This window comes from Eleutherodactylus coqui, chromosome 4 (genome assembly GCF_035609145.1).
Source record: "Eleutherodactylus coqui strain aEleCoq1 chromosome 4, aEleCoq1.hap1, whole genome shotgun sequence".
NCBI classification, from domain to species: domain Eukaryota; kingdom Metazoa; phylum Chordata; class Amphibia; order Anura; family Eleutherodactylidae; genus Eleutherodactylus; species Eleutherodactylus coqui.
In genome coordinates, this window is record NC_089840.1 from 272113082 (window position 1) to 272140372 (window position 27291).

General features: G+C 43.8%; 2 protein-coding genes across 2 annotated transcripts; both read right to left on the reverse strand.

Moving 5' to 3' along the window:
* Positions 1-5746: 5746 nt before the first annotated feature.
* Positions 5747-9266, reverse strand: LOC136626701 (gastrula zinc finger protein XlCGF57.1-like). Its single transcript, XM_066601714.1, has 2 exons — positions 9137-9266; positions 5747-6732 (listed from the first exon to the last, which is right to left on the reverse strand). The coding sequence occupies exons 1-2, from the start codon at positions 9264-9266 to the stop codon at positions 5747-5749; spliced, it is 1116 nt and encodes a 371-aa protein (XP_066457811.1).
* Positions 9267-9443: 177 nt separating this feature from the next.
* Positions 9444-12902, reverse strand: LOC136624468 (gastrula zinc finger protein XlCGF66.1-like). Its single transcript, XM_066598448.1, has 4 exons — positions 12774-12902; positions 9970-10146; positions 9757-9880; positions 9444-9674 (listed from the first exon to the last, which is right to left on the reverse strand). Exons 1-4 carry the CDS (start codon positions 12849-12851, stop codon positions 9586-9588), a joined length of 468 nt encoding a protein of 155 aa, XP_066454545.1. The 5' UTR covers positions 12852-12902; the 3' UTR covers positions 9444-9585.
* Positions 12903-27291: the final 14389 nt, after the last annotated feature.

The following is a 27291-nucleotide window of genomic DNA, read 5'->3' on the forward strand; positions in this document are numbered from 1 at the left end:
AGACAAGACGTCAGGTACACACGGACGCCGGCCGGGCACAGGGTCGGATTCCATTGCCGGCTCCCACATGCGGTATCTGACCCATTCATGTTCAAGCGGCCAAAGGAAAATCGCCTCAAACACAAGCATGTAAGTCTTAAAAGTAAACATTTATTAACAACTAACTTGTTACCCGCGGCTTTGTATTATTTAAAATCTAATCTGTGTCTTGCTGTATATTGACAGTCAGCATCTAGGGTCCGGCGGACCTGACATTGCTCCAATGTATCTCTAGCTCTGAGACATGTGATCATTAGCATCTAGGGGCTGGCGGACCTGACATTGCTCCAATGTATCTCTAGCTCTGAGAGACATGTGACCATTAGCATGTAGGGTCTAGCGGACCTGACATTGCTCCAATGTCTCTCTAGCTCTGAGAGACATGTGACCATTAGCATGTAGGGTCCGGCGGACCTGACATTGCTCCAATGTATCTCTAGCTCTGAGAGACATGTGACCATTAGCATCTAGGGGCTGGCGGACCTGACATTGCTCCAATGTATCTCTAGCTCTGAGAGACATGTGACCATTAGCATCTAGGGTTCAGCGGACCTGACATTGTTCCAACGTATCTCTAGCTCTGAGAGACATGTGACCATTAGCATGTAGGGTCCGGCGGACCTGACATTGCACCAATGTATCTCTAGCTCTGAGACACATGTGACCATTAGCATCTAGGGTCCGGCGGACCTGACATGGCTCCAATGTATCTCTAGCTCTGAGAGACATGTGACCATTAGCATCTAGGGTCCGGCGGACCTGACATGGCTCCAATGTATCTCTAGCTCTGAGAGACATGTGACCATTAGCATCTAGGGTCCGGCGGACCTGACATTGCTCCAATGTATCTCTAGCTCTGAGAGACATGTGACCATTAGCATCTAGGGTCCGGCGGACCTGACATTGCTCCAATGTATCTCTAGCTCTGAGAGACATGTGACCATTAGCATCTAGGGTCCGGCGGACCTGACATCGCTCCAAAGTATCTCTAGCTCTGAGAGACATGTGACCATTAGCATGTAGGGTCCGGCGGACCTGACATTGCTCCAATGTATCTCTAGCTCTGAGAGACATGTGACCATTAGCATCTAGGGTCCGGCGGACCTGACATGGCTCCAATGTATCTCTAGCTCTGAAAGACGTGACCATTAGCATGTAGGGTCTAGCGGACCTGACATTGCTCCAATGTCTCTCTAGCTCTGAGAGACATGTGACCATTAGCATGTAGGGTCCGGCGGACCTGACATTGCTCCAATGTATCTCTAGCTCTGAGAGACATGTGACCATTAGCATCTAGGGGCTGGCGGACCTGACATTGCTCCAATGTATCTCTAGCTCTGAGAGACATGTGACCATTAGCATCTAGGGTTCAGCGGACCTGACATTGCTCCAACGTATCTCTAGCTCTGAGAGACATGTGACCATTAGCATGTAGGGTCCGGCGGACCTGACATGGCTCCAATGTATCTCTAGCTCTGAGAGACATGTGACCATTAGCATCTAGGGTCCGGCGGACCTGACATGGCTCCAATGTATCTCTAGCTCTGAGAGACATGTGACCATTAGCATCTAGGGTCCGGCGGACCTGACATGGCTCCAATGTATCTCTAGCTCTGAGAGACGTGACCATTAGCATGTAGGGTCCGGCGGACCTGACATTGCTCCAATGTATCTCTAGCTCTGAGAGACATGTGACCATTAGCATCTAGGGTTCAGCGGACCTGACATTGCTCCAACGTATCTCTAGCTCTGAGAGACATGTGACCATTAGCATGTAGGGTCCGGCGGACCTGACATGGCTCCAATGTATCTCTAGCTCTGAGAGACATGTGACCATTAGCATCTAGGGTCCAGCGGACCTGACATTGCTCCAATGTATCTCTAGCTCTGAGAGACATGTGACCATTAGCATCTAGGGTCCGGCGGACCTGACAATGGCTCCAATGTATCTCTAGCTCTGAGAGACGTGACCATTAGCATCTAGGGTCCGGCGGACCTGACATGGCTCCAATGTATCTCTAGCTCTGAGAGACATGTGACCGGTAGCATCTAGGGTCCGGCGGACCTGACATTGCTCCAATGTATCTCTAGCTCTGAGAGACATGTGACCATTAGCATCTAGGGTCCGGCGGACCTGACATGGCTCCAATGTATCTCTAGCTCTGAGAGACATGTGACCATTAGCATCTAGGGTCCGGCGGACCTGACATGGCTCCAATGTATCTCTAGCTCTGAGAGACATGTGACTATTAGCATCTAGGGTCCGGCGGACCTGACATTGCTCCAATGTATCTCTAGCTCTGAGAGACATGTGACCATTAGCATCTAGGCTCCGGCGGACCTGACATTGCTCCAATGTATCTCTAGCTCTGAGAGACATGTGACCATTAGCATCTAGGGTCCGGCGGACCTGACATTGCTCCAATGTATCTCTAGCTCTGAGAGACATGTGACCATTAGCATGTAGGGTCCGGCGGACCTGACATTGCTCCAATGTATCTCTAGCTCTGAGAGACATGTGACCATTAGCATCTAGGGTCCGGCGGACCTGACATTGCTCCAATGTATCTCTAGCTCTGAGAGACATGTGACCATTAGCATCTAGGGTCCGGCGGACCTGACATGGCTCCAATGTATCTCTAGCTCTGAGAGACGTGACCATTAGCATCTAGGGTCCGGCGGACCTGACATTGCTCCAATGTATCTCTAGCTCTGAGAGACATGTGACCATTAGCATCTAGGGTCCGGCGGACCTGACATTGCTCCAATGTATCTCTAGCTCTGAGAGACATGTGACCATTAGCATCTAGTTTCAGCAGATTTGACATTGCTCCAATGTATCTGTAGCTTTGAGAGACATGTGACCATTAGCATGTAGGGTTCAGCGGACCTGACATTGCTCCAATATATCTCTAGCTCTGAGAGACATGTGACCATTAGCATGTAGGGTTCGGCGGACCTGACATTGCTCCAATATCTCTCTAGCTCTGAGAGACATGTGACCATTAGCATGTAGGGTTTGGCGGACCTGACATTGCTCCAATGTCTCTCTAGCTCTGAGAGACATGTGACCATTAGCATCTAGGGTCTGGTGGACCTGACATTGCTCCAATGTATCTCTAGCTCTGAGAGACATGTGACAGTCAGCATCTAAGGTCCAGCGGGCCTCAGATTGCTCCAATATATCTCTAGCTCTGAGAGACATGTGACAGTCAGCATCTAAGGTCCAGCGGGCCTCAGATTGCTCCAATATATCTCTAGCTCTGAGAGACATGTGACAGTCAGCATCTAGGGTTCATTGCTCCAATGTCTCTGTAGTTCTAAGAGACGCTCATAATCTAAAGTCCGACGGGCCTGAGACTGCTCCAGGGTCTCTACTGCTGTAAGAGCGTCTTGTCCTTCAGCTTGTTGATGCCTTCTTGCCTCAGCGCGGTCATCAGATTCTTGGGTTCTAGTAATTTTTGCAGTCTGAGCTCTGCGCTAGATCTGACTTGCGTGGCATATTAAAAGAAGACCAAAAATGGATAGGAAATACGATTATCAAAAGGAAACCATTTCTTACTCTGCTGAGGTAAAATAAAAGCTGCGCTGTGATTGGTTGCTATGGGCAATGCAACTTTTCATTAAAATCTCAATCCATGTTAATGTGTCTTTCGTTCAAGTTTTTAATACCGGGCAAAACCGGATATCCCTGCTAGCTTAATATTTGCATACGTGCGGCAACAATGTTTGCCTATTTGCATAGGCATAGCTTATGATGTGCACCCCCTTCCCCTCCACCTCACCACACAGCACGGCTCTGGCGGCGGAGCGGAGGTCTGCCTGCACATCACCAAAGAAATCTGTTTGTCGCACGCCCTAGAGAACTCTATACATTATCGGGATAAAACATGATGTAAAATGTTCTATACACACAGTTTGTATATTTATAGGTGTGTTACCTGAATTCTACGTGTTTTTTATGAGCCTTTTATTGGTAATTGCGTAAATTTCAGAAATGCTTACCATCTTTGTTTATATGATAGCAATATAATAACTAGCAAAAGTTAAAATCACTTTACCAAAAAGATGATTGTGTGCTGAGAAATAGCTCTAAAAGTGCTGGCCACTAGGTCTCCCTTTCTTCTAATTTACTGTTGTCTACCTGGTGTCAAGTAGAGTCTGTCTCTTGTAACAGAGACACCAATACAGAACATGGGAAATGGGCATGGAGGTCTCATGTTGCTCATCAAAGTCTATAAGAAAAAGAAGCCGAGAAACTCGCACAGATTTGCTGCTACAGCTAAAGTATGTGATTTCACAGCTACCGAAATCACATCTACACTGCTCAGTATGGTTCTCCATAGTACTGCTGCTTATGAGGATGTGCTACAGTGAAATAGAGAAGAGATCCTGCTCTCCTCTGTGTGCAGAGACATTATAGAAGCAGCTTACACACACCATCTCAGAGAAAATTAAAGCAACTCTCCAGGTCTGGAGAAGCAAAGATGGCCAACGTTGGCTTTTCTGCCTACCTGATGCACACCGTGCATTAGTATACATCATTAGTCTAAGACACTACACCTGCTTTGATTAACCATGGCTGTCCACAAGAGTCATGCTGGCCCGTCAGATTAACATGTAGTGTCTTAGACTACCGATGCAGCGGTTCGGCAATTTTGTTTCTGCAGGCCTGGAGGGCCACTTTAAAGGGGGTTTCCAAGCAGCACCCACTGTCAGTCCCAGGATACACTGGGGTCAAAGCAGAATCAACTGGTCTGTCCCCTGTGAAGTGGTTGATGCTTGTAACTGTAGGCTGGGGTCTCACTGCAATCAATGGGAGCTATATCTGCAATTACAAGTGCCAGCCACTACAAAGCAGCGGCCTCCACTCTGACCCCAGTGTATCTCTGCACTAACAGTGGGTGCTGCCAATAAAACCCCTTTAAGAATTTGAAATGGAGTCTGCAGAGGGCAAAACTGGTGATAAATGCAGGATACAAGTTATATATCGGTCAGGAATAATGGTATTGCTCGTGTACACACATTACAGCTTAATATGGAAAATCACCTAAAATTATAGATATACTTTAATAAGTATTTAGTGCTTTAAATAGCTTTTACATGTGTAACTTGTGACTTTAAGGCTGGATTCACACAAACGTATATCGGCTCGGTTTTCACGCCGAGCCGATATACGGTGTCCTCATCTGCGCGGGGGGGGGGGGGGCGGGGGGAGGATGGAAGAGCCAGCAGCAGGAACTGAGCTCCCGCCCTCTCTCTGCCTCCTCTCCGCCCCTCTGCACTATTTGCAATGAGAGGAGGCGGGATGGGGCTAAATTCCGCGAATTAGCCCCGCCTCTCCCCATTGCAAATGGTGCAGAGGGGCGGAGAGGAGGCAGAGAGGGGGCGGGAGCTCAGTTCCTGCTCCTGGCTCTTCCAGGCTCCTCCCTGCAGAGAGAGACAACGTATATCGGCTCGGCGTGAAAACCGAGCCGATATACGTTCGGGTGAATCCAGCCTAAGGGTGTGTTTCCACAGGGTGGAAATGCTGCAGAATTTCCGAAGCGAAAAATTCCATGGCAGATTCTGCTGCATTTTCACATGCAAAATAGAGTCCCATAATGTGGATTTTCACTTGAAATCAGCTGCATAGCATTTCCGCCCCATGGGAATGTACCCTAAATGTTAAAGCTGGACTGCTATATTTTAACTAAACTGAAAAAGGCTACAGTTTCGCCCTTGTGTGAGTTTTTTGATGGTCAACAAGATTTGATTTCCGAGCAAAACATTTCCCACAATCTGAACATGAAAATGGCTTCTCCCCTGTGTGAGTGTTTTTGTGGTTAAGAAGATTTAATTTCCGAGTAAAACATTTGCCACATTCAGTACATGAAAATGGTTTTTCACCTGTGTGAGTCTTTTGATGGCCAACAAGATGTGATTTCCGAGTGAAACATTTCCTACATTCAAAGCATGAAAAGGGTTTCTCCTCTATGTGAGTTTTTTGATGGTTCAGAAGAGTTATTTTCCGAATAAAACATTTCCCACATTCAGAACATGAAAACGGGTTCTCCCCTGTGTGAATTCTCTGATGTATAACAAGATATGATTTTGAAGTGAAACATTTCCCACAATCTGAACATGAATATGGCTTCTCCCCTGTGTGAGTATTTTTATGGTTAAGAAGATTTAATTTCCGAGCAAAACATTTCCCACATTCAGTACATGAAAATTGCTTCTCCCCTGTGTGAGTTTTTTGATGATCAAGAAGATTTAATTTCCGATTAAAACCTCTTCCACATTCTGAACATGAAAATGGCTTCTCTCCTGTGTGAATTCTTTGATGTGTAGCAAGATATGATTTCCAAGTAAAAGATTTCTCACATTCTGAACATGAATATGGCTTCTCCCCTGTGTGACTTCTTTCATGTTTAACCAGGTCTGCTTTATGCTTATAACATTTCTCACATTCTGAACATGAATATGGCTTCTCCCTTGTATGAACTCTTTGATGTTCAATACTCCTTCTGTGAATCTCATTTCGCTTAGCAGTCTGTGATGAATCAGAAGGTGATAGATCTTTGCTGTGAATGGCTGAGGATATATCTGAGAAAATGGCATGGTCTTCATAAATGTCTTCTGCGATACCATGATGAACCGCTTTACAGTCTGAAGATATTAGATGTCTCTTTGAACTCCTGGTGCCGTCATCTGTCAAAAATAAAACAGATTTTTACTATATTAGAATAATTTACCATGAAGGGCCCATTTACACAGCCGTATACTCCGGATGTGTGCTGTGCATGTATTTTATAGACAGTACACGGCCCCATAACAGCCTATGAAGTTATTAATAAGGCTAATTGTCTTGTGTGAAAAATTTGCTGCATGTCCTATTCTCATATGTTTCCATGGACGAGAGTAGAGATGCAATGTATTGGATCCCTGAGTATCTTCAATTCAACTCCAAGCAGCATCGGGGGTATAATCAATCGCAGGAAGACTTTCTTAAAAAGAATACTTCTTTTAATGATCCATCTTTGCAGCAACGTTTCGACTGCTATGCTGCAGTCTTTTTCAAGCCAGGGTCCCTAAGTATTGTACAGCACATGGATCATACCCATTTTTTTTACATATACAACTTTGGGTAAACTTATCATTGTTTGCCCTGCTGTGACTAGCTGAATCTTACAGCAGACCAGAAGTCACAATTTGTTCTATTTATACCTATGAGACTTGCATTGAGGCTCTCATAGGAACAGAGAAACTGACCTCCACTTTAACAGTAGGTGCTGTCATGACCTCATGAAAAAATAATTATTGGTGAGTGTAATCTTAAATTTACATTACTCAATAACCGTACCAGTGAGAACCTAACTACCAAAATCTAACTGATCTAGAGCAAAATCTAATTCGTAGTGTTTAAAGTATTAGTACAACTCCGAATAGCAGCCCTACAAATCTGATGAGTACAAGCACTCTCTCTTTCTATTCAGGAAGTTGCTATTGCCCTGTGGAATGGGACCCAAATCTAAAAGGGAGTTGAACACCTGCAAAGGAGTGGGCCACATCTATGGTATCCACTATTCATCTGGCAAGAGCCTGCTTTCTCCTCTACTCCTGAGCCCAGAAATTGGAAAAATAAAAGATTTGGACAGTTCAGTGGATTTATTCCAGTCCTTTGTGTATTCCAGGTTCTTAATTAATTCCCTTAACGATTACCCCTAGGTCTGTTCAGTCAAAAGAAAAAGGACAGTACAGTTTTGGAAGAACACAGCTCATTCTACTTTAAGAAGCTATAGTTCTGGTTAGATAGGTGCTACAGACACGATTTTGGTCTCATTTTAAAACCAAGTTTCCAAGAAAGCACAGCTGTAGCACCAACTGAGCCAAAGCTATGAGTGTTTGAAGAGAGAGCAGGAATACTGAATTTACAGCTATCAAGTCATCTGTGTGCAAAGCAAAAGGGCAGCAGCGGGGGACGAGTAGACAGTAGAGAAGAATGTGTAATTCAGTCTGTCCCCCTATCCCAGGGTAGAAATAGCATGGACTTTTCTTCATGCTGTCACATACACTGCTGCGTGACCTCTGCCCCATTAATATGGGGACTAACCAGACTCCCATTCTCAGCATCGACAAGAGTACCAGTGGTCAGACCCTCACGATCCGACTGAGTTCTGCACCAAATATAATTACATGAGACATAAATTGAAAATCTGCAATATAAAAGTGATATTTCTGGAGTGTTTTTTAAATTTTAATGTGATTATTAGAAGTGGGGAATAGAAGAGATGGCAAAAATCTCCCCCCAGGCTGAAGCAATTGCTACTAAAAAAACATAGTCTTGAAAGATGACAGTGACTCAATGGGAGATTCTGAGAGTCTAAACAACAGACAATTCAAGACCTATGGAAAGACTTGGAATTTGGAGAGGGTCTGAATCTTTTTTCTGTTTTGATAATACTTTTATCTCAAAGATTGTCACATAATTTAATAAAAACCACACAAAGCACTGTCAGTTGCAACCTAATAAGACTTATTTAGACCTTCCTGAAAAAATCCAGTAACATTGGGATACCGTGATTTTTTAAAATATCAACTGACATTTTAGCAAAACTGAGGAATTCCCTCCAAATCCCCAGATAGATAACAGAGGGTACTCTCTCCATCATTCTACATGAATGTAAAAAATAAGGAAATTGCAGAACAACTGCTTGTACTTCTCCAAGGAAAACTAGCTCACGTGCATCACATAATGGGGAAAACAATTCTGAAATCCAGTCGCTGTTTTAGCTCCACCCTTTTACTGATTGGACATGCTATAAAAGCTTGGACCTTCCTCTTCCTCTTTGAGCGATTATTGTGCTTCCTGCTTTTAGTCTAAGCTCTGTTACTACTGCTCATCTCTACTGAATTGATGTCACCTGTTACTGACCTCTGGCTAATCCTCTGACTAAGTTACCTGCCTGCTTTTGTACTGCAACTGATATACACAGTTATCGACCCATGGCTTTTCGTGACCACGCTATCTGTTAGCTCTGGTTACAACATGAGGCTCCGAACCCGCTCCTGGTCGTTACACTGTGACTGTTCTCTACAATAAGGGGTTACTCACCTGGGAGGTCATCTGTAGGAATCTCCTCCTTACACGGCTGATCCCCCCTCACATGTGTCTCTGTAGCATCGAAATGGAACAGATCTTCATCCGGATTCACAAGCTGTGAAATAAACATTGTAAAAGTCATCACACAGTTGGAGAAGTTGTGTGGAAGGTTTTATATGGCCAGAAAAGGTCATTAATTAGTATGAGGAGCCGGAATGACATGACAGCAGTAGTGATCTGGGCCAAATAGCTGCAGGTCTCCTGTATAACTCCAACCTGTTGCTTCTTTATTCCAACCAGACGTCTCCAGAACCAGAAAATAGTGATAAGATGTGGAGATCTAATGTCTGCGGTCGGCTGTAATCCTGCCATCTCCAGCTTTCTCATTACACAAGTATCAGTCATATAATAAGACTGAACACAAGACCTTCCCAGCCGTCCTACAGACCAGAGGGGAGATTTCATGAGACCTTCTCTCCATCTACCTGATCATCCTGTGGAAGAAGAGGACGGGGACACCTCTCCGCTGCTGTTCTCTTACTGGATCTACCTGCAGAAAACACAGACAGCCACTGGATTCATTCTGTACATACAAATAATAAAGGCCGTGTGGATTTAGTCCTGTCTATTACCTGGTGATGGGGGGGACTGGTGGTCCGCCATCATGACGTCCTTGTACAGATCCTTGTGTCCTTCTAAATACTCCCACTCCTCCAGGGAGAAATAGACAGTGACGTCCTGACACCTCATAGGAACCTGACAACACAATGATACCGTCATCACCCAGACACATTATACTGCCATAGTGTTACTGTATAATGTCCCAGCATTCTCAGCAGCGTCACCTCTCCAGTCAGCAGCTCAATCATCTTGTTGGTGAGTTCTAGGATCTTCTGCTCATTGATCTCCAGTATCAGGGGGTGAGGTGGAGGCCCTGTGATTGGGCTCAGGGGTCTTCCCCGTCCATCAGACACCGAGGCCTGACATCCATCACTAGAAGTCTTCTTCACTACCGTGTAATCCTGTTTATGGGGAGATACATCCATAAATATCAATACAGACATTTCCAGAGTTTTAGGTTTTGTCCATGTATTATTTTAAGGGATGTTAGGTTTAGGGGAAAAGAAAGATAAAAAAACAAGCAATGTTCAGAAATGTGAGTTTTGTTTTCCTGATGACAATTGGTCAAAAACACATGATGACTTCAGCCAATCACTGGCTTCAGCAGTGCACCAATAATAATAATATAAAATACTAATCACTGAGGCCAGTAATTGGCTGTTTCATTCACATATTGTCAGCATGACATCTTAGCTGCAGCCCGGTCAAAAAAGCTAACCAGGAAAAAAAGAGAGCGGCATTACTGGGTCTAATAGGCAATTAAGGCAATTTTTGCTCAGTTTTTAGCTGAAACCCCACAACCACTTTAAATACAGTAGTGTTCAAAAATAGCAGTGAGTTTTTTTTAAATCAAATAAAGAGCAAAATCATTATAACTTATTAATGCAAATACACTGGAAATACTACATATTCAATTCCAAAACAAGAGCAAAATGTATCCAGCATACAGAAAGTAAAGGAAAAGGAATTTTTGACTTTTCATAAAAATAGCAGTGCAGAATTTTTCTGTAAGATCTCAAAAATATCCTGTATGAAATTTAAAAAAATGTTTACGATTTTACTTTACTTTGAATTACTGAACTAATATTTAGTGGCATCACCATTGTTTCTGAGAATGGCTTGACGTCTGTTTGCATGGAGTCTGTCAACTTCTTACACCTCTGAATGCTCTTGTGCATTTTTTTTGGTTTTGCTTCATAAACCACATTTTTTATGTCTCCCACAAGTTCTCTATGGGATTGAGGTCCAGAGAATGGGCTGGCCATTCCATTACCTCAATCCTGTTTGTCTGTAACCAAGATGATGTTCAAGATGATGCTTACTGGTGTGTTTTCGGGCATTCTTATGTTAAGAAAAAAACATTTCAAGAGCATTTCTTCTTCGGCATAAGGCAACAAGATCTCCTAAAGTATTGTGATATGTTCAAAATGATCCATGACCCTCATATGCAATAAATATGAAAAACATCTCCATATCATGATTTTTGCACCACCATGCTTTACTGTTTTTACAGTGTACTGTGGCTTTAATTCAGTGCTCGGGGGTCGTCTGACATACTGTCTGCAGTCACTAGACCCAAATAGAACAATTTTGTTTTCATCAGTCGAAAAAACTGCTGCACCATTTCTCTATGGGCCAGTCAATGTGTTCCTTTGCACATTTTCACCTATTCAGGACAAGTCTGTTTTTCAAAAAAGTGACTCTGCAGGCAGTTCTTGCTGGTAACTTTACTTCACTTAATCATCTTCTGATTGTAGCAGAACTCGCCGGTAAGTTGAGATTTTCTTTGGTCTGTCTGGAGTTGATCATTGGCTGAGCCTTTGCTGTTTTGGCTGTACTTCGATCCATTTGAAAAGTTATTCCCTGCTTTTTTTTCACATCTGTCAGGTTTGGGTTGAGATCATTTTAGCTGAGCAGCCTATAATTTGCTGCACTTCTCTATTTGTTTTTTCCTATTAAATCAACGCTTTAATCAAAGTACGTCCTTCATCAGAACAGTGTCTGAAATGTTAGTGCGAAAAATTCATATTTGCCATGCAATATGCTTTTGGGGTCCAAATTCTTAGTTAGAGGTAAGCTGAGCTCAGGAGAATAACTCTCACCACAACAACACTTAGCGTGATCAGAGTAATTTGTTTATTGATTGATAGCCAACAGTTTTGATAGAGGCACATGGTTCAATTACAATAATTAAAATCTATTATAATTCATTGATTACCATTGGTCAAAAGACACAAACACAAGGTGAATATGCAAGATAAGGATTTTAACATCTAAAATGCCAGGAAAACGCATGCAAGGGCAGAAACAATCATACATAATTAATTCCGTGGAACAGTAAATCCAAACGATAAGTTGTTTAGAGAGAATGTTTACAAACATTTGTCAACAGCTAGGAACATGTCAGTTTGACCCGCCGACCAGTCTAATTGCCACATAGCTATCCTCTGGAGCAGAAGCCTTAGTCATTCACTCAAGGCTTATGGAATAACTATTTAATATCTATAATTTGTCAAGAAAGGAGACAAATGAATATAATAAAAAGAGGCATACAAGATGGCTAGCGGGAAAGAAAAATGGTTACGCATAAAATAGAACATTGAGTTTTATTAATTTCACTGACAGGAACAGCCAGTATTTCAGAAGGAAATGCACTAGAACCAACATGTGCAACATTTGCCACCCTCCTACCTTAAATAAGGGCCAAAATTAACACCTGTTATTCCCTAGACTTAATGACACTGCTTTAACCACTCACTGCTGTTATTTTGAAAACTTCCCCTTCAATTAATGATTTAATTACTCAATGGCATACGCATCCTAATTGTTAGACGTTTGTTTCCTTTTTACTCTACTGTATTTACTAATAAATTACTTGTTATGTAGAAATATCATTTCTACCAAAAATAGTGATATTCTAAAAAAAAAGGTGATTTATCAAGTTAATGATGTTGGACTGTTTTGTTTTGTTTTAACACTAATGTAGATAATAATGATGTAACGTGACGTAATCACCAGAATCTCTCACCTCTCCTGTAAGCCGGAAGAGTATCTCTAGGGTGAGGTTAAATATACTCTCCACCATCTTGTCCCTGTCCCTATCCATCCTTGATGGGTTAATCGGGAAAATGATCTGATGAAGAAGATATCAGCTGAGGATCCTGAAATGAAAGAACGAGACAATGTAACATCATACAAAACCCCCTCTAATAATACAATTACTGGAGAGAATAAGGGGAACTGTGTGAGGAGATATCAAAGGGGTTTTCCAGGCAAATACTACTGAGTAATGATCATCAGGATCGGTCATCAATAGTTGATTCTCATCGATCTACTGCTCAGCTGATCATCCAACCCGAAATGCAGTGGCAACAGTTCTTTTTTCTCTGCATACAAATTTGAAATCTGCAGGTGAAAAAAATCTGCCCCAAAAACTAAAGTGCAAATTCCCCATGGAAATTCCACATGCAGATTTGTTAATTGAACAGAACCAAATCCGCATGTGGATCTGCCGTGGCGATCTGCAGTTGAGCTACGGATTTATATTATCGTTTTCAGAGTTGGAATCCATGTGTGAACATATCCTAACTGTAAGGGCCTTTTACATGGGACGACTGTGCTTCAGTGGCCAACATCAATAATCGCTCAGTGAGTGGAGGTGGAGCGGCCGGAGATCGTTGCAGGACATCCGCTTCCATTCCCAGTAAACAGGACTTCAGTCATAGAAGAACAATCGTAGTTTAATTATCATTGGTCTCTCAGTCGCCGCCAACATTTACACTGAACAGTGTGGAAGAGCGGGCTGCTTACTTCAAAAAGAAAATAGATGACATCTGGCAAGAAATAACCTCCCGATCGCGACCCTAGTTTCTGCAGCACTGCATCTAGCTACTGTTCACTGTGTGTACTCAGACCAGCAACAAAGAAAGAAGTTTCCAGATTGCTTTCCTCTGCTCACCCCAACACCTCCGCTAGCGACCCTCTCCCCTCACACCTTCTCTGGTTCCTCTCCCTAGTGGCCTTACCACTATATTCAACCTCTCTCTCTCCTCTGGCATTTTACTCTCCACATTCAAGCATACTATCATATCCCCACTGCTAGAAAAACGACTCGACTAGACCGATGCTGCCAACTACCGACCCATCTCAGATCTCCCCTTCATCTCCAGACTATTAGAATCCTTAGACTACTCCCACCTTATAAGCTATCTATCAGAAAACTCTCTTCTTCACCCTCTACAGTCCGGCTTTCCGCTTAGGAATTTGACAGAAACCGCCCTCACAAAAGTGGCAAATGACCTCCTGATGGCTAAATTGAAGAGTGACTACTCCCTACTGATCCTCCTCGATCTCTCTGCAGCGTTTGACACTTTTTATCACAATCTGCAGCTCACTATGCTTTGCCCCATCGGCCTGAAGGACACTGCTCTCTCCTGGTTCTCCTTCTACCTACCCGACCGCTCCTTCAGTGTATCCTTTGCAGGCTCTACTTCCCCTCCTCCTGACATTGCTGTGGGGGTCCCCCAGGGCTCAGTATTATCCATCTACACAGCCCCTATTGGACAAACCATCAGGAGATTTGGCTTTCAGTTATACACCTCCTCCTGTGACATCCCAGCAACATTCCCCCAGAATGCCACCGACTGTCTGTCCGCTGCCTCTAACAGTATTTCTTCTTCCTACCTAAAACTGAACCTCGCAAAGAGTGACCTACATTTGTGTCCACCCTCTACTAACCAACCTCATCCTGACATCTCCATCTCAGTGTGAGACACCATAATTCCCAGCACGCCCACTGCCTTGGGGTTATATTCGACGCCGATCTCCCCTTTACCCCCTACATCCAATCTGTGGCCCGCACATGTCAGCTGCACCTCAAGAACATTGCAAGAAGTCACCCTTTTCTCACCGTGGACATGCTAAAAACGCTCACTGTTGCCCTCATCCACTCTCGGCTCGATTACTGCAAGCTCTCCCCAGCACCGTGCCGCCCTACATTGCCTTTCTCATCTCAATCCACCAACCAGCCCATGCCCTCTGCTTCACTAACGAAATCAGTTTAAGTGCCCCTTTAATTCGAACCTCTCGTTCCTGCCTCCAAGACTTCTCCAGAGCAGCACCTGTCCTCTGGAACGCGCTACCCCAAACGATCCAGGCAATCTCTGACTCTCACAACTTCAGGCGTGCTCTAAAATAGCACCTATTCAGGGATGCATACTATATCCCCTAAACCAAACCCCTCTGTACCCCCCTGATAGCATGATCCCTGTCCTAGTGACTGCAAACCTTGCTAGCCACCATCAACCGCCCCCCGCAGTGATACCAATTCAGCGACCACACGGCTTAAGTCCAATCATTGTCTGTATGTATAGCATCCCTCACTCTCCACCCCGCCATACCGCGCACATCTCCTGCCCCTCTACCTTCTGTATCACCCCATTATCTACAGTCCGGCTTTCCCGCTATGTATTTGACAGAAACCGCCTTCACAAAAGTGGCAAACGACCTCCTGATGGCTAAATTGAGGAGTGACTACTCCCTACTGATCCTCTTCGATCTCTCTGCAGTGTTTGAGATCGAGGAGGATCAGTAGGGAGTAGTCACTCTTCAATTTAGCCATCAGGAGGTCGTTTGCCACTTTTGTGAAGGCGGTTTCTGTCAAATACATAGCGGGAAAGCCGGACTGTAGATTATGGGGTGATACAGAAGGTAAAGGGGTTGGAGATATGCAACTATGTAAGCTCGTTGGAGCCCCTCACCCCTACTGTCACCAAAAACGCAAGGGGTCGGGACCTACACTTTAGGAAACCACTAACCAAGGGTTCTTTTACATGGGCCGATAAATCATTTAGACTCCTGTGATCAGCGAGGATCTGAACGATATCATTCAGTGTGAATACCGGCATGACGGAACAATAAGTGATACATTCATTCATCGCTCAGATTGTATGAAGCCTGAAGGACGGAGCGGCCGTGTAAACAGGCAGTCATCATGTATGAACGGCGGCCTGTTTACTGTGAATGGAGGCGGACGGAACAATCCCAGCTCCACCGCCATTCACTACCGATGATTGTACCGCTGTCATCACCGGGGCGACCCGTCCGGCATCTGAGACCGGTGAGCCGTCCGTGTAAACCTCCCTTAGATAGGAGGTAGAGATAAGGCGGCGATGGGGGCCGTTCAGGGATTACGTCTCTGCTCTGGTTTTAGAGAAGAGAAACTGATTTAAAATGGAAAAAATGGATCCATTATTTTCCCCATTAAATTCAATAGATTTTAAAAACAACAGAAAGCAAACTGAACCCCCCCTCCCCCCGCTCACTTCTACTCTGTCTGATTTCAGGTTCTTTTTTGGAGAAAAATAAAATGCTTTCAATTGCGCTATTTTTCAGTTCATAGAAACACAAAAACTGGTCTTCCCATTTTTTTGAAACCCCATTGAAATCAACGGGGAAAAGAATGCACGCGTTTCATTCACTTTTACTTCATTCTCCCTTCAAAATACAGAACAGAGAGATGAGAACCCTGAACGCCCCCAACGCCGCAGCGACACCAGCCTGAGGGGTCTGAGCGCCAGTAAGAGAGCGGCTTCTAACAACGTTTATGGAAGGGTTAATGATCCCCCCCAGTGCTGGAGACCCCACATACCTCCACCTGCAGCCGGACAGGAGCCGTGGGGTTGGTCTGTGCTTACAGGACCTGTGATGATGTCACCGTCATGTGATCAGTGTGTGGGAGGAGACAAGGGGTCACATGACCAGGTCTCTCCGCTCAGTGGATGCAGGACTCTGCTGTGTGACCTGCAGTTTGTGTGTCCCATCAGGATGTATTCAGAGAGTGGATGGAGCAGAGCTGAGTGTGTGTGAGACGGAGGAGAGGAGCCGAGCGTGTGTGAGACGGAGGAGAGGAGCCGAGCGTGTGTGAGACGGAGGAGAGGAGCCGAGCGTGTGTGAGACGGAGGAGAGGAGCCGAGCGTGTGCGAGATGGAGGAGCAGAGCCGAGTGTGTGTGAGACGGAGGAGCGGAGCCGAGTATGTGTGAGACGGAGGAGCGGAGCGTGTGTGAGACGGAGGAGCGGAGCAGAGTGTGTGTGAGACGGAGGAGCAAAGCCGAGTGTGTGTGAGACGGAGGAGCGGAGCCGAGCGTGTGCGAGACGGAGGAGCGGAGCCGAGCGTGTGCGAGACGGAGGAGCAGAGACGAGCGTGTGTGAGACGGAGGAGCGGAGCCGAGCGCGTGTGAGACGGAGGAGCGGAGCAGAGTGTGTGCGAGACGGAGGAGCAGAGCCGTGCGTGTGTGAGATGGAGGAGTGGAGCCGAGCGTTTGTGAGACGGAGGAGCGGAGCCGAGCGTTTGTGAGATGGAGTAACAGAGCCGAGCGTGTGCGAGACGGAGGAGCAGAGCCGAGTGTGTGCGAGACGGAGGAGCGGAGCCGTGTTTTTATGAGAAGAGGTACAGCAAGAAATGACTTTGCCCACAGAGAACGGTCTGTAAACCCCCAGAATCCTCCTGGATGGAGGGATAGAAGTGTTGGTGTGCAGAGGAGATGCTGATTGTGGGGGATTCCCTATAGAGGAACAGAGGCCGCTGTCTGCAGATCTGACACAACCCCACGAGAGGTGAGCTGTCTGCCAGGAGCACAAATCACAGATGTGTCTGATAAGCTATCAAGACCCCTCAGTCCTACAGAACATCGCCCATTCCTGCTAATACATGGAGGACCTTGTAGGACCTTACAACTATCTGCAGAGACTGTGAAGACCTTGATAGGAAGGTGAAGGAACTGGGAGTCCTGGTGGTCTTCTCATCCATCCTCCCAGTGGGGGGGGCAGGGAATAAGGAGATGGAACAGGATTCTAAAGGGGAACAACTGGCTACATAAATGGTGCCATCAGCAATGATTTGGATTCCTAGACCATGGAGTGAATTACCTCTATGATGGGCTGATTGCTGGAGACGGGTTGCACCTTACAAAGACAGGTAAGCATATATTTGGCAGGCGCCATGCTGCACTCATCAGGAGAGCTTTAAACTAGAACAATATGGGAAGGGCAGTAAAAGGCCAGGTAAGAATATACAACTAAATAATACAATTGAGAACCTCGCTATTAGAAGTGAAAAAAGAACAAAAAACTAAAATTCAGAGAAGCAAGAGACACCGATCACAAACTAAAATGCTTCTACACAAATGTGCAGAGCGTGGGAAATACATCTGTTCCACAATGCAGTTCTCCGTGCAGGATATCTGACCGCACTACTTTCTATCCATTCAAGGGTCTACCGATTCCTGCAGCCTTTCTGTCGGCCCCATCATCACCTTTGTGCTCTTCACTCCCCAATGACCTACGAGTCTCAACATTCCTTGCTACATCCCACTGCAGTCTGCCGTAACCATTCTGTAGAACGTGTCCTTTATTAATCATTGCCAGGCCTACAAAGATGCTGTATACTGATCTAGCCAAGTTTAACCAACATCGTAACACAAGGAAACCCATCGTAAAGCCGTTGGAAGGGTTAACAAACTGCGGCACAGAAAGTCAGCTTACTGTGATAAGAGTCAAGTTATATGTGGCTGCATCTGTACCTGCTGTAAAGATCAAGCAATGCCTTGTCCATGTTTGGCTTTACCAGTCCGGATCGCTGAGATCGCTGAACTCCCTTTCAATAAAAGATGCCAAAGATTAAAGAAGAATGTCTGATACAGGGCGGGCCATTGAAAAGTAGCCTAGCACTACACTCTGATGAAAGCTGTCTAAAAAAAATCTGTATTTGCTGTGCTGTCTTTGGTTGCTACGGGCAACAAAGACATTTTCTTTTAACCATCTATAGTAGTTGTTGAAGTTTTAAACACCAATGGCACATTGGCGCCTACGATCAGAAGAAGACCGCTCAATGAAGCCGCTACTAGGTACACAAAAAGAAATAGGGAGGCTCACTGGGCTGCAGTGACAGCTTACCAACAAGCATATCCATAGGCTCATAGAGCTGCAGCAGCTAAATGCCAAGATAATAAACCTGAAATTCATAAAACTGCTGCAGCTAATTATCAACAGAATAACCTCGAAGTTCATAGGGCTGCAGCTACTAAATGCCAAGATAATAAACCTGAAATTAATGCCCATTAATAAGGGCATGCATCTTTATAGATCATCATTACTTATGTGACGTATTATGATATACATAATTCTGGTTGACTAAAACCCATTGTCACATGTGACTTTTAGTCACGAATGTGTTTGTCTTGTGGGTAGCAACTCTGTACATAGGTACGCAAAAAGTATATGAGTTGCTTTGGTTACTAATCTGGACATACGATCAGATGGTATCTGTAACCGTTCCCCCTGAAATATCATTCATCTGCTATCTCTTCAGAAATACATGCTTGTTTGTTTATTCATAGGTTTTAAATGGATTCTAATAAAAGTTAAATTTTAAGATTCTTAGACTGTAGGTCCAATTACTCAGCTTGGTTAATTGTTTATGGACTTGTTCTGCCTCTGTGAAGTTGACATCTCTTTACAAAATTGACTGCTAAGGTGTACCCCGACATCACTGACAATTAAAGCAGAACTCATATATTCGTTATGCGAGCGTGCGATTTTAACTTTCAAAAATGACGAAGCAGCTGCTGTTAATGATCTTTTGTTGACATCATTCAAAGGAGAAGAAATGCAATATAAGTCTACAAACCGATGATGCAGTAAACTATCCTGTGGTATTCCTAAAGACCCTCAACCCAGCTGATCTCCCCCCGCATAACCTCATTCTTAAGTTTAGTGCTTCAGTTATGTTAGAAAGGAATCATCTAAAATGATGTAATGGCATCAGTCTGCAAATAAAAGTCCTTTATCAAAATGTTATGGAGGCCACAGTAATCACTGAATGTACTAAAGGGGTAACTGTAGTCGTACCACAAATACTGTTAATACCCACTGAGTACCCGTTTGAGTTTAAAAGACTGCATTCCCTCTCAATGTCTGCTTTGCAATCACAATCAATGAATCACAATCGTTGAAGGTAGAGGAATAGACTGGAGGGAGGACTGTTTTTCACATGGTCAGTTCTATATGGCCTGCTCCAGAGTGAGTTCTACTAGCAGTCTAGTGATCCTTGCACCTGAAGGTAATACTACGAATGTAGTTTACAGAAAGGTCCTTCACTAATCAGGATTAGTGAAGGACCTCTCATAATGCAGGTATTATGAGAATGGTTCATATAAGAAAGAGACACCAAAGATATAGGATAAAGAAAGATAAAGGTTGATAACGTAAGTTAATTAGTGATGGGTTAGCCACAATAATTATGAAGATAGTTATGATTTGTACTGTATCATCTAGAAAGCAGAATACAAATTTTTATGTGGAAGAAGTGGCGGGCAAAAGCTATTTATTTATATGGAAGCCATAACTGGTGTAAGTACAGTGTAATCTGAAGGTGACAAATCACATTTTCCTTTGAGAGCAATTTACCAGTCAATCATTCAGGTATGGAATAATCAAAGTTCCCTGTGGACTGAGGACTATTGAGAGGACTATAAACACCTCTGTGAAAACTCAGGGGCTTACTGAGAAGCCAAAAGGACGACCGGTGAATTAAAGATGATAAATCTGGAACTCTGTTTATCGCAATATTCTGTGAGAAGGAAACATGGGAGTGTGCAGATAGACAGCCGTTGAGTTTATGGTTGCAGGAATATCCCCTTGTTGAAGAATGGGAATCACTCAGATTGGACTGTCTCTTGAGCTTTTTCAGTAGAAATTATTCAAATAAGTGAAACCAATGATCAGATGCTATCCCTGCTCCACGACTTGTGGACTGAAAATGTCTTTGAGTGTACCCTTGAACCCTTGTGCTGGTCTGGAAGTAGTTCTAAATCTCCTTTTGAGACAAACTCTTGGATATTGGTAATAGCAAACATTTCTTAAATGGTCGCTGAACTTCTAACAAACTTGAGTTTACGCAATAGCCAATGTGATGACTGGCAAAAGTGCAAATTTTCTTTTTTCAGCATAAAAACATCATTTTATGTAAAGTGCTGGCTACTAGTGGTCTCCCTTCCTTCTACTTTGCTGTCCACTGTCTGTTCGCAAGTAAATTGTGTCTGTAGTAACAGACACCAAGACAGAATACACGAAGTGGAAGTGAATGTTGTCTCATTCTGCCCATAGAAAGGAATGAGTGAGGCATAAATACACAGATGTGCTGATACAGCTAATATTAAGTGATATCCTGTATCAAAACTACTAAAATTACATGTAAACTGCACAGTACTTCTCTCTCTGTAGCACACCCTCATAATTAACTGCATTATAGAGAAGAGATTCTGCTCTCTTATGTACACAGTGTATGACATATATCAGCTAGTCTATACCCACCAGCTCTTGGTAAACTAAAGGCCTTTTTAGACTGGATGACTGTTGTGCGCCCAAGAGCCCATCCACCAACTATGGTACTAGTGCTTCGCAGGAGCGATAGTCATTCAAGATTATTCTGGCTCACCCACCTCCATTCACTGTAAACAGGCAATCGCTCAAACACTGAATGATTCCTGTTTACACTCAAGAGATGCCACTCAGCAGTTATTCAGATAACTAAAACAGAACAAATAGCGGCAAATGAGTGATTTCTCACTTGTCCTGTCTGTAAACGTGTACACGAGCCAGCAAACACCCAAAATTACCCATTTTTGCAATTATTCTGGCAACTATCGGCTTGAAAAAAGGTACCTTAAAAAGTAGAGATGGCAGAGAGTAAATCTAATGATATATAAAATGGTCAGAAGATTGTCATAGGACTTCCTGTCCAGGATCACCAGTCCTCCACTTTATCAATTTTGTTTACAACTTCCTAATTTTTCATGAGAGACCGCTCTCTACACTATCTGAGTTGCACAGGTAACAACACCCTTGCAAATACAAGGGGTCCCTAACCCCGGCAAGATTCAAACCGTGTAACCGATAAACCATCCAACCAGTAGACACATCCTCGGAGGCCTTATGTCACTATATTGACCCCCGACCGTCTGGTGGCAAGTGATATCACTAAACTACAACTCGCAATCCTACAAACGAACTGACTCTTCTTGCCATAAGTTCTAATTTACTATGCCAAAATACGGGAAAAGCTCCAAGACTACACCACATCATAACTTGTCCCAACCAATCACGAAAATCTTTCGTCCTCAACAAACTCCAGAGATGGATAATCAAGACTCAAACCATCCCTCCACTTCCCAAACCAACGACCCGTTCCCACCGAATTTGCTCCAAAGCAGCTCCCGGCTCACAAGCATCAACTTCAAAGATCTATATGAGAACATCCAACAACTTTTCAAAAAAGAACTACTAGGAGCTATCTCTGAATTTTCTAGACAAATACAAGAACTGGGCCAAAGAGTCGACGAAATCAAAAACAAAACCGACGAAATCATAGAAACAATGGACCTAGACAGAAACCATATCAAAGAAAACCAAGAGAAAATTGAACAATTGGAACTAAAGCTAGAAGATCAGGAGAACAGGTCAAGAAGAGCAAACCTCCGCATAAGAGGACTACCAGAACGCTTCACATCCCTCAAAGAAGCTGCATTGAACATCTCTACTACCACAAGCCGACCCAAACCTCTTCAGAATGGACCGAATACATAGAGCTCTCAACAAACCCTGCAACCCAAATCAACCCCGGGACATTATATTAAAACTTCATTACCTAGAAGCTCGAGACATGATACTCGCAGCTGCTAGAAATGTGTCCCCTCTCCCAGGTACGGAACAAGGAGTACAGATGTTCGCAGACCTGGCTCCATCCACCCTTGAACGCAGACAACGCTTACGCCCCATCACCCTGGCACTACAAAAACCACAACTGCGCTACCACTGGGGATTTCTGTTCATGTTGTCTTTTAAAATCGAAGGGCAAGAACACATTATCTGTAAGCTATCTAAAGGTCAAGAAATGCTCCCAGCTGCAAATATCCTACTCGACGACCCCACAACTTCAAGACAGCAACCCCCACTGTCCCAACGCCCGGAAAGACTCTGGGAAAACAGACGCTGTAGGCCTAGTACAAGATCCTCACAAGAATTCTCACAATAATAACCCTGAGTATTTCGGCTTCTCTACAGATTCATAATGTATACTCTTTACTGACTAATTTCTCGAGTTATATTCTATACGGCATATAGGCCATTACTTATTTACAATATGGTCACTGCCACCATTAAGGACAATATGCTGTCCAACTGGTATATGCGACCTAGGTTGGTCCAATTCAAGGACCCTCCTTGCATCTTTAATATTTTCTTGTTTACCGTTTATATGAAAGTTTTTAGCACTGTTTTTCTAAATGTTACTTCTACAACAGGGCATCTTCTCCAGTCTTCAAGATCACATCCCACTTCACTAAAGAAAGCTAAGGCCTCCCCCAAATACAGGAAGAAACCTAACCAACCAAATCACAACAACAACGCTCTCACCGTAATAAAACATAATGTGTAGAGTACTAAGTCATAATGTCCGGGGTTTTAACTCCCCAAGTAAACGTAGGAAGGCCTTCATTGACTACGAAAGACATAAACCAGACTTCATATGTATTCAAGAATTCCACTTCTCCAACACGTCCAGCCCAAAATACTTCAACCCCCGATACCAAACACACTACCATGCAAGATTTATCACATGTCTACCTTCATCCGCAACTCTCTCCCCTTCAATCTGACCAACTCCCTACACGATGATCAAGGTCGTTATATAGTTCTAATAGGAGAGCTCTACAATGATAAACTTTGCATTGTTAACACCTATGCACCAAACGATAACCCAATAGAGTTTTTTCTAGCAATCTGTGACATTCTCATTCCGCTAGATTACACCAGATTAATTTGGTGCAGAGATTTCAACTTAACTAATGACCCTAAAATCGACTCTACCTCCCCAGTCCCCCCTCCAAGGGAGAAAAAATTGAGGACTAAGTTCAGAGAGGTATTCCAACTGTTAACACTTTCAGACACCTGGAGAGAGTTCAATCATCTCAAGAGAGGATACACATACTTCTCCCCTGCCCATAAACACCACTACAGATTAGATTGGATCCTCACCGACTGCCTAACCCTCCCACTATTGTCATTCTCCCGCCCTTTAATAAATACCTGGTCTGATCATGATGCAGTCCTATCTGAATTTCTATTTTCCCCTCAAACACGAATCCCATGTATGTGGATGCTAAATGAAGCACTCCTTACAAATCCTACAATGGTCACCGCCGTACAACAAAACCTAGAAGATTACTTCCACCATAACACCCCCAACGACTCAGAAGCAGATACTCGGTGGCTAGCCCACAAATCTGTAATAAGAGGTGTCCTGATCTCCCTGGCATCACAACAGAAAAAGGAAAGAACCAGAGCCCAAACAACACTAGAGCATAAAATCCGAAAACTAGAAATAGCATACACCCAGCACCCCTCATGCTTCCTGAGAAAGACCATTCAAGATACAAGGCTAGAACTAAACACATTACTGACCCATAAAACGGAAAAAGTGCTTGCATGGACCCAAGCAACATACTTCCAATATGCAAATAAACCAGACAGACTTCTAGCAAGAAAACTTAGAGAAAAACAAACTATAAACACAATCCATAAAATCCAAACAAGACGTGGCCACCTTACTTCCAATCCAGATAAAATATACGAGACCTTCCACCAATACTACCAGAAATTATACAAAAATCAGCAGGCCCCTTCAAAAACCCGCATCACTGATTTCCTCTCCCAACTCAAATTACCGCACCTATCAGAATCGGGTCTTTCAGACCTCAATGCTAGCATAACCGATGAAGATGTTGACTGGGCAATCAAACGCCTCAAACGAGGCAAAGCACCAGGACCAGACGGCTTTACGTCATTATATTACAAGAAATTCGCCCAAATTTTGAAGCCCCACCTAGTTACTCTTTTCAATCACATACTTCAGCATGGTCATATCCACCAAGACTTTCTACAAGCTCTAATCACAGCCATCCCCAAGCCAGGGAAAGATCGCTCAATCCCATCAAACTATAGACCAATATCCCTCCTTAATGTAGATCTAAAACTTTTCACTTCTATAATAGCTAACAGAGTAAATAGACTACTTCCTTCAATAATACATAGGGATCAAGTGGGCTTCATCCCGGGTAGACAAGCCCTTGACAACGTAAGAAAAATCCTTAATTTCATACATACCGTAAACAACACCAAAACTCCAATGTCAATACTAGCATTAGATATAGAAAAGGCCTTTGACTCCCTCTCATGGTCCTATCTCCAATTATTTTTCTGGAGATTGGGATTTGCGGGCCCTATTTTGAAGGTAATCTCAGCCCTATACTCCAGCCCCTCAGCATACCTCAAAATTCCCTCAACCCACCCAACCCCAATTCAAATATTGAAAAAGGCCTCCAGGCCGAAACGTTGTGTATACCTTGATTGCACATAATAAAAGTTGTGAAAATACCTCCGCTGCCGCCGGCTTTCCTCTCCGTGCGATAAACTAATCCTGGATTGGGAGGCGCCTGGGCTATAGGCGCCTTCACCGAGTAAGTTCCATCCTCTTTCATCTATACCTATATGCATTACATTGGTGTGAGCGCTGAGGAGTTTTTCTCTTTTTGTCTTGCCAATTCAAATATTGAGAGGAACACGCCAAGGCTGCCCACTCTCAGCAGCCCTATTTTCATTAGCAATGGAACCACTGGCTAGCGCTATACGAGAAAACCCCAACATCACAGGATTATCAATAGGCAATATAAAGGGTAACAAACTAAGCCTATTTGCTGACGATCTACTCCTAACCTTAACCAACCCACTAACCTCTCTACCAAATCTATTGGCACTACTAGACAAATTCAGCCTTATCTTCAGCCTTAAAATAAACCAGTCAGAATCAGAAGTTCTCCATTGCAACCCCCCCCCCCCCCCCCCCGAACACACAAAAACTAATTGGGATCAACTTTCAATTCAAAACCCAACATCACTGCATATGCTACCTGGGAGTTAAGCTCACAAATTCACTAGATTCTTTATACAAATGGAACTACGATCCACTATTCAGACAACTGAGCCTAGACTTGGAAAGATGGGAAACCCTCTTCTCTTGTGGATTGGGCGTATCCACAGTATTAAGATGACCCTTCTTCCGAAGTTGCTCTATCTATTCAGAACACTCCCCATACCGGTTCCTACATCAGATTTACGATCGTTCCAAAAAAAAATACTTGCATTTATTTTGGCGCATAAACGCCCCAGAATCTCTAAATCCATAATGTATCTACATAACAAATATGGAGGTCTCTCTGTCCCTTGCATCCAAAAATACTATAAGGCTGCCCGTCTACCGCAAATCCCACTTGTCTATGCCGGTCCCCACTCCCTGTTGTGGACCATAATAGAAGAGGCTCAGTTTACTCTGCACACTTGGTCCTCCCTGCTCTGGACAAAAACACCTCTCCCCCTAACCTCAGAACTAATTCACCTTGCTCCTTCTACTCCATCTTGCTATGGAGACATGTCAGATTTAAACTAAAAACACATCCTACCCCATCCCCGCTCACCCCCCTGCTTTACAAAACTGACTTTCCCCCTGGACTGGAAGCGACACAGTTTACATGGTGGAAAACAAACAATTTGACATCTTTGTACGATTTTCTAATACATGGCAAACTGATCTCGATGTCCTCCTTCATCAGCCAATATAAACCTCCACCACAAGAATGGAGGAGAAAAATACAAGTCTTCCATTTTTGGTCTTCAATCTTACCCCCATTGAGTAAATTAGAGCTGAATCAAATGGAGGCCATATGCAAATTCTGCCCCAGCAATCCAGGCACATTATCCCATTTCTATGATATGCTAAATAGAACATTGCAAGACTCCAAACTCCCCTTTATGCTACAATGGGTATCTGATTTCTGCTCCTCTCTATCACTAGGCCGATGGCATCATTGCTGTTAGACACTAAGCAAAAATAGCTGGCAAGTCTCACTAACAGAGACTTCTTTGAAGGTATTACACAGAGCGTATCTGGTTCCCAAAAGATTGAATGCCATCTACCTGGAGACCCCCAATCTATGTTTTAGGGGATGCAATGACACGGGCTCGCACCATCATATCTGGTGGACATGTCCTATAGCACAAGCTTTCTGGAAAAAAGTCTCCCATCTAATAGCTTCCAGGACCAGGACAGGTCCTGGACTTTGTCCCTTTATCCTACTTTTAGGAAACAAGCCCTCGGGAATGCGAAATGCCCCCTTCAAATTACTTCAATACATTACCATGGCCCCCTGAAACCTGATTGCACAACAATGGCGGAAACCGGCTCTTCCATTTGAATCCCTTATATCTCGCATAAACAAAACTCTCCTAAACAAAAAGCTCATAGCCATACGCCAAGATAAAATTACACAATTTGACAAGATATGGAACCCCTGGATAACCCATATTAATATCCCTAATCTACACTATTTGGTAAGACTATAGATGGAAGACTACCAAACAACTTATAAGTTGCCCA